The following is an 8816-nucleotide window of genomic DNA, read 5'->3' as shown; positions in this document are numbered from 1 at the left end:
GTGGAACAGATAGAACCACAACAAAACAAACACCACACCACCACAACAAAAACATCACCAGAAGTGATGACACAACCCCGAACCCTCTCCTAAAGAAAACCGTCCAACAAACCACTCCCAACCCAAACCCTCCCCTAAAGAAAACCGTCCAACATTCACAGCATTTTGGAATTTTTCTTTTTGCTCAACATATTGATGTTAGTATCAGCTAACTGTTTTATTTATTTTTTCTTAAAAAACAAATGGACAAAGTCACGAGTAAAATTCAAATTCTCGATGTTTGAATAGAAATAAAAATGAAGTATCAACTACATTATTATAAAGAACGAGTTTTTATCTTGGACGACGAGGATGTGAATCCGGAATAAAATTTTAAGACCTTTTTCTTTTCTCGGCCTTTTGTTTCAATACTTCAGTTCCCATGTCTTCAATTGTATTGCTTATTAATGAATATGAAACTTGTAACACAAACAAATAGCATAAAATTTTACATGACAACTCCATCTTTATTTCATATGCAAACCATAAATAATAATAGCTTCTATTGGTAGAAATAACCTCAGAAATTCTGCATGCTCTTGATGCTAGGCCATTGGACATCATCATTAGCATATCACATAATACTCTCTTCCAGTAACCAGCCATAGTTTCAGAATGTGCCACCAATCCAATGTTCATCAACTGATTCAGGTGTATGTTTGATTCGGTTAACATACTTATGAGTAGAACTGATAACTCTTTGCATTTTTAATGATCTGCCGAAGTCCTCCAATAGATGATAGAAACATCAAACAGATTCCCAGAATGATGCAAATCTGAAACCCATGAAAATAGAAAACTTGGCTGAATCTTTTCAATGAAATAATGGTTAGATGAAAACAGAGAAAGGTTTTATTGGTTATCATTTGATAGCTTACCCAGTTTGTGATCCAAGATAAACTACCTCTCCGAGGTTTGTAAATAACAAGCCACATGATGCATGGGAGCTGTAAAAACAGGGTAATGATTTTATGAATCCTGATTCTTTGGCAAGATTATTTTTAGTCAATGAAATGTTTTAGAGCTTACAAAGTATGTTGTAGGAGCAAATGCAAATCCACCGAAGAATCCAAGTAGTCCGCCGAAGAACGGGAATGTTATACCGACGAACATTGTGAACGCTGCAGAAAATTTAGATGAATCAATTTCAATTGAAAGAGTTAACAAGTTTACAAAACTTTTAGGTGAGAAAGAAAACGAAGGCATTTCATTCACTTTCCAACTCAAAAGTCGGGAGAAAAGAACATACCAACATATAGGCTGCGAGCAATTAGTCGAAGAGTAACACCTGGTGGGAAATGAAGTTTCTTGACAAGAACGGTTTCGATCATGTCGAAAACCGGCATTGCGTATATCTGCAATTGAATTACAATGTTAATTTGTCTAAAAAGTGAAGGAACAGCAGTAAAGAAGTTAAGGTATCAAACCTGGTAACTCCCAATTACATGAATCACAACCATCATATTGGCCATGGCAATCAACCACCTGGGTTTCTCCAGGGTGATCAGGATGTTGTCCGAGACCGAATTACCGAAAGCCCAGTACCCGATCAACGCGACAGGGAAGTAGCATAGGGCGACGACTATATAGGCAACAATAACACCCTTCCACATCGGTTTTTTTGAAGGTTTTTCAGGTGATGACGGTATCGTTGCTTGGATCTCTAGGACCACATTGTGACCGGCATAAGCAAAGGCAACATCTCCTAGTGCACTGAAGAAGTCTAACACTGTGCCGGCCGTGCTCGAGGACTTGTATCCATATTCCACTCCTGATTGCTTCCCTTTGTCCACAGATGCTCCCCATGCTATCGTCGAGTAACTGCCAACGACATTTTTGTTGGTTAGTTTTTAATATGCTCTCTTGATACATGCTAGTTTTATTTTTAAATTACCTAAGAGACATGACTGCAGCAGCTAAGGAAACTCCGGAGATGGAGTTAAAATTAGGGAGCTGCGAGAGCACGAAATGCACCGAGGCGAAGATCATGATGAAGTATGTGAGCTTGATGTTCTTGCAGTCCGGGCAAACAACATCATGAAACTTCTTTAAAGATTTTCCGCCGGTAACCATATAGACAATGTTCACTCCAACCTCGACGATTAATTGTTGTGGGACAACGATCCAGAGGCCGAGTTTTTCGCCGAATGCATGTTGTCCAAGTTCATGATATCGATCGAATCGTTTTCCGGGTACCATTTCGTGCATCTCGACCATTTGCCATAGTGTGTATAGTGTGATGATCCATGACAGGATCAATACTGTTATGCCAGGACCCCTGTGGAAATGTTAACACATTGTTTTTTAATTAAGAATAAATATTTCAAGAATGTGTGATAATTGGACAAGTCTTATTTACCATCCAAGTTCAGACATTGCATAAGGTAGGCTGAGCACGCCGGCGCCGACCATGGCCGTGACGTTGTGGAAGGCGGAGTACCACCATTTTGCATTTCTTGATGATGTTATTGGTAGCCATTCATCTACAGATTTCTCCTTCCTTTGTTGGTTTTCTCTCTGCATTTTTATTGATGATCATTTGAAGAAAAACATTTAGCAATGGAGATAAATAAATACAAGCTGTAGAAGATATTTTTAGTAGTTCTTTAACTATTTTTCTCTAAGTTAGGCAATGCTATTATTTTTTATAATTCATTTTTATTAATTTATACCTAAATTATACTGAAGAAAAAAAAAAAAATAAATAAACAAAAGATTGATATTAAAAATAAATATGCTCATTTAATAGAATTTATATTGTTGATTTTTTCATCAAAAGGGTGTGCTATTTTTGCAAAGTTTGTTGGCAAATACCAAAAGGGTATGCAGGTAATTATCTCTTTCTGAAATTAGCTCATTTCTGATTTGGTTAGTATTAATAAAAATTATTTCTTTACATTTTTGTTTGATATTAAAATTTTTCCAAAAATTGGTACAGATTCCTAACTTGTCACATGCTCTTTAACTGGCCTTTCTATTATTATTATTATTATTATTATTATTATTATTATTATTTGGGTACTTCTAAAATAAAATTTTGTTTTATTATTCATATAATCACCGAATCAAAACTATCCCAAAATCACCAACAATGGTGTCTCATTAAATATGTTTCTATGTAACTCTTAAAACCATGGTGAGAAAGCTAGAAATGAATATATATATATATATATATAAAATAGATAAATCACATGCAGGAGGCATGTGCAAATTTTTTAAATATATCATAGTACATACACTCTCATTTTGCTTGGCGGGGGAGAATCGAGTGTTAATTAGCTAAACTATTATTGTTAAAATAGATTAAGTTATAATTTTAACTTTCATAATTAAAATTATTAAAAAGAAAACAAAGTCAAAATCAAGATGCAATCAAACAGTAACCACTATTGTGTCATTAATTAATGTTCAATTAATATATATATATATATTAAAAATGATATCCCAAAGTTTATAGATTCTGATTAAATGAGAGATACTATAAATCTAGCATGTTGAATTGGCAACTGACTTTTATGTAACCTTGAGCTTACAATATTGACCATTTGATTGTGATTATTTTAAGGCAAATGGCCCATGCTACATTAATATCCCAAGGCAACTCATATCAATATTCTATTCCCTCAAGATAATAATAAATAAAAATAAAAACTTAGATGTATTAACCCAAAAAAAAAATGAAAATTTTAAATTTGTTTGGTGGATGATGTTCCAATTAATTAACCATAACTTTTTTAGTTTTTTTTAATAAAAAATAAGTTGATATGAATTGAATGAACTTTTCAAGAAAGAAAAATAAATCAATGACAGCACGGAAAATGTTGATGGACAACTAACAAACGAGTACAAGAAGCTGAGAGTGAAGTTGGCATTGACTTCTCAACACATATAGGACAATGGACATATTAATTTTTCTCACCATGTGATGCTTCTTAACACTGGCCATAAAAACAAATAACAACAGCTCATGTTTGCCATTTGTATTGTTTACATTTGAAATTTAGGACGGTAGAATCCGAGCCATGGTTTTTGACGTAATCTGTTTGTTTGTTTTTTTATTTATTTTTATTTTTGGTTGAAGAAGCCGGGGTGGGGCGGAGATTTTTTTATTTAAGTGTGGCCGGAGAGTTTTGGTTTTAACATGCCTCAACTCATGTCCAATTTAAATTTACTTATATATTTATATATATCATAATTGTGTGTTTGGATTATACTTTTATATTTTAATGGTTAAATTAAAAAAATATTATTAAAAAATTATTTATTGTCAACCATTGGATAGCCCAATGGTATAACATCAAAGTGTAAGGGGGAGGTCATGGGTTCAAATCTCTCCCCCAACAGTACTGTTCACCCGGGATTTTTATATTATTTTTATACTGTACATATACTATACATCCGGGTTCCAGTACTGTTTATATTCATAAAAAAGACGTTTGTCGTCTATTATTTCAAAAAAAAATATTTATTGTAATTTTAATTTATTAATATATATTATATATTATAGGGGTTTGGAAAAAAAAAATCTCTCAATTTTAGTTGTATGTTTGCACTTTTGTATTTATAATTATACAAAATCAAAAAAATAAGACCGTGTGAAATGAATAAGAGTACGAAGAAAAACTGTGGTAGCCGTAGCGATTATGATATTTAATATACAATTATTAAGAGGATGGGACACGGAATGAGGTAGGAGATAATTCAGATAAGATAGTGGTGGTCAAGGTTTGCTCCATTTTCATCCCTATTTGAAATGAGTAATATTTGTTATATGTTATATATAAGATTTTTTCTAATGAAAGTTTACTATATCATATACACAGTTATTAATCATTATTACCTTTATTGCTTGCATACCCTTATTAAAAGAAGAAGACAGGAAAAACAAAAGACTACTTATATGCCCCTGTAAACATGATATTTGCTTTTATGCACTAAATTATATTTATTTAATTATTTAAATTTATATTAAGAAAAACAAAGGAAGAACCAATCTATAGTTCCATAAAATTTATAACTTAATTTTTAATCATAAAATCATATATACAAATAAAACTTTCTCTAAAGATCTATAAGCAAAATGAATTTAAAGCCTTTTTATCTTATGATAATCAATGATGAGAGAGTGAGAGGGAGAGGAGAACCTGGTAAGTATTATTCTTGTAGGTTCCATGAGGTGGCACTTCTGTTCCCATGACTACTTATTCTTCCACAAAATTTCAACAAACAAGAAGACTGTTGTTTCCTTCTTCTCCTTCTTCAACAACTACTCTCTCTCTCTCTCTCTCTCAATTTGGAATAATATATATATATATATATAGATAAATAAGAAATTAAAATAAGGTTTAATTGAGTATATGAAATAGGGATAGAGGAGTTGGAATAAGGATTATTTAAGAGAGGAGAAAAGAGAAGAGAAGAGGAGAGGATAAGAGAGAAGAGTTGGAACAATGGAGGAAGGGGTGAGGTATGAATTTATAGATTAATGCTCTGCGGAATTTGGGTCAACTGATATGTTAAGTTGACCTGCAGCTTGCATTTCAGTTTCACTACCATTTATGAGTGTATATATGTATATTAATTTGTTTATAGTTATGGCAGTCTGGAAACGTTATTAATGTGTACGCGCAATTAGCGTGATGATGATGATGATGATGGTTTTGAATTAGGATTTATTTTTTTGACTTTTATGTGTATTTTTATTCTTTAAAATTTGAAAAAGTTTAAATGTTGGCGGAAGTGTTTCTACTTTCTTGTTTATTTGTTCCGTAGAATGTTCATTTTAGAAAGGGTTGAGATCGAAGTTTAAAATCCATGTAAAATAATAGTATAAATGGTTATTAAGTTTTTACAGTTACATTTTAGATATATGCATATTTTTAGTTTTGTATAAATTGAAGTGCTTGTCATTTAATTATTAAATTAAAAAAATGTATTTCTAGTTTTTAACATATGTGTGATTAAAAAAATAAATATGCAAGGTAAAATATAAATTTTTCTAAGTATTTATGTAAAAATTTTGTTTGAGGTAATTAAATTATATTTAATTAATAATAATTAAAATTAAATATTTTTAAAATAATTTTTTTAAACTAATAATTATGATAATAAAAATAAGTGTCTGTTTAAAATATTTATGAAATATTCGGTCCCCTCAACGGCTATCTCCCACACCGAAACATATGGTTAAGTTGTTTAAGTACCTCAAGGTTATTGTCATCCTCCTTCTTATGGGATAAATAACATTGCCTTATTTTTTTTAAAATTCCTAATAAATTCCATTATAATAAAAAAATCTTATTTTTAAAATCCAAAATAGCATTTTTCTAAAAACATTTTTAATAATTATATAAATTCCATAATTTAAAAAAATTCTTATTTTTAAAATCCAAAATAACATTTTTTAAAAACATTTTCAATAATTATATAAATTCCATAATTTAAAAAAAATCTTATTTTTAAAATCCAAAATAACATTTTTTTAAAAAACATTTTCAATAATTATATATATAGGTAGAAGATATTTACTATTGTACAATTATGGTCCCTAATATCTCATCTGTATTGTTAGTGCAACCGCACTATTTAATTGGCATGATTTGACACCAAGGCAAAATGACGTGGCAACCATGGTGACAAAAGCATAATCGATGACATGGAAAGCATGGTGACATGGCAAGGAGACTTGGCTTGCAAGGCAAAACATCTTGAAGATCTTGGTGGAGCTATTTTTAATATGTCTATAACTTGGAGGAAAATATCTTGAATATCTTGGTGGAGTTATTCTTGGTAATATGTTACAACTTGAAGACAAGATCATATCAAGATCATATTTAGGTGATTTGATTAAAGACTAAATATGGTGGAGTTTAATTGAAGAAATATCTATTCATGATATGAATGAAGGCTAATTGAAGATATGATTTGAAGAATCCTTGATGAAAATTGATTGAAGTCTATTAAGGGCAAGATTTGAGAACCAAACTTGAGTGAATTGAAAATCAAGTTTGGAGAATCTTTAAAGACCAAACTTGGAAGGTTGAAGACTAAGTTTGGCAAGTTCCATGAAGACGCACAAGGACGTGAGACCCTTGCGAGGGGACTGCGTGATGAGGAACTTATAAGGTAGGCTAGTTGCCGGTAGTCGGGATCATGAGATTTGACTGCATCGACTCGGACTAAGCATGACCGAGAGGTTGATGGGTCTTGAGGTCGTCCGTAACATAACCAAAACTCAGTCAAGTCTGCAGTCAGGGCCATGTTGCAACTTATGTTACAATAGGAGTTGCAATAACTAATTTCGGAAGGTTTTTAAATTAGTAGCCGCGGAGATTCTAAAAGAGGTATGTGCTATATTTGGGGCGTTGAGGCGTCTATATAAGCTACCTTGCTCGTAGATTGTAAGTGTGACCGAAGCTAGAGAGAGTGGGTGCACAAGACAATCTAGAGAAGGTAGTGATCTTTGTTTGTGAGTGCTGAGTGACAAGTGTTTGTACTTATGTATTTTCACCTCTTTTAGTGGATTGTTTATCTCCTGGTTTTGCCCCCCAGACGTAGGCGAGTGGACACCGAACTGGGTTACCAACGTCGTGTGTCTTTTTCTTTGTTGGTTTGTGTGAGATTTTTATGAGTGCTTGAGTGTTGCCTAAAGCCCACAAACCACACCAGCGGAACTAACAAGTGGTATCAGAGCCTTGGTAGCTGTGTTCGCTTTGGTTTCAAAGTCAGCGAGGTCCTTACAAGTTCCATTGATGGCCGGAAAAAAAAGAGCTTCCGTCACACGACCACTGTTGTTAAATGGATCCAATTATCCAAATTGGAAGGCACGCATGAAGGCGTTTATCAAATACATTGATGAGAGTGCATGTATTGCCGTAGAAGAAGGATGGTCCCCTCCTACTCTAATTGATGAAGACAAGAACGAGATCATAAAGAAGAAAAGTAGCTGGAGTATTGAAGACATGCGCAAAGCTAATGCCAATGGGAAAGCTCTAAACGCAATCTTTGGAGGAGTTGATGAAAACCAGTTCAAGTATATTGCAACATGCGAGTGCGCCAAGAAAGCTTGGGGGGATCTTCAAACCATTCATGAAGGCACCAACTTGGTAAGAGAATCTAAACTTCAAATGTTGATAACAATGTTCGAAAATCTCAGGATGGGAGAAGATGAGACCATAGCCATGTTCAATGTCAAATTGATAGATATTGCAAATCAAGCCTACCAGCTCGGCAAGGAGTACTCGGATAAAAAGCTAGTCCGGAAGACTCTTAGATCACTTCTAAGAATATTTGATGCAAAAATCTCGGCAATAGAAGAAGCAATAAACATATCAATTATGAAACTGGACAAGCTGATGGGGTCCCTGCAAGCATATGAGATGAATCTCAATTCTGAAAGAAGAGTAGAAGATATAGCCTTAAAGGTTGAAGCAACAAATCAGAAGGAGTTACAACAGGCTGTTGTAACAGAAGATGAAGATGAAGAGGATAGAGAATTTGTTTTTTTGTCAAGAAAGATGCATAACATGATCAGAAAATACAAGACACAAGGCAAGAAATTCCAAAGAAAAGATGGTCTAAATAAAGAAAAAGAAGAAGTTGAAGATCATCACAAAAGGGAAGAAGTCGAAGATCATCGCATGAAGATCAAGTGTAGAGAATGTGGTGGCTTTGGGCACTATCAATCCGAATGTGCTAACACTCTCAGGAAAAAAGGAAAGTCACTGAATGCTAGATGGAGTGATGATTCAGACAACAACTTGGAGGAAGAAGATGAA

General features: G+C 33.2%; 1 protein-coding gene across 1 annotated transcript; it reads right to left on the bottom strand.

Annotated features, from left to right (window-relative positions):
• Positions 1–422: 422 nt before the first annotated feature.
• Positions 423–5486, bottom strand: LOC120275992 (lysine histidine transporter 1-like). The gene is made up of 8 exons (XM_039282732.1): positions 5184–5486; positions 2399–2556; positions 1934–2317; positions 1467–1860; positions 1289–1394; positions 1069–1160; positions 918–986; positions 423–815 (listed from the first exon to the last, which is right to left on the bottom strand). The coding sequence occupies exons 1-8, from the start codon at positions 5232–5234 to the stop codon at positions 717–719; spliced, it is 1353 nt and encodes a 450-aa protein (XP_039138666.1). The 5' UTR covers positions 5235–5486; the 3' UTR covers positions 423–716.
• Between the last annotated feature and the right edge of the window lie 3330 nt (positions 5487–8816).

The sequence above is a fragment of the Dioscorea cayenensis genome, chromosome 14 (assembly GCF_009730915.1).
Source record: "Dioscorea cayenensis subsp. rotundata cultivar TDr96_F1 chromosome 14, TDr96_F1_v2_PseudoChromosome.rev07_lg8_w22 25.fasta, whole genome shotgun sequence".
NCBI classification, from domain to species: Eukaryota; Viridiplantae; Streptophyta; class Magnoliopsida; order Dioscoreales; family Dioscoreaceae; genus Dioscorea; species Dioscorea cayenensis.
This window is presented reverse-complemented; position numbering and strand designations above follow the sequence as displayed.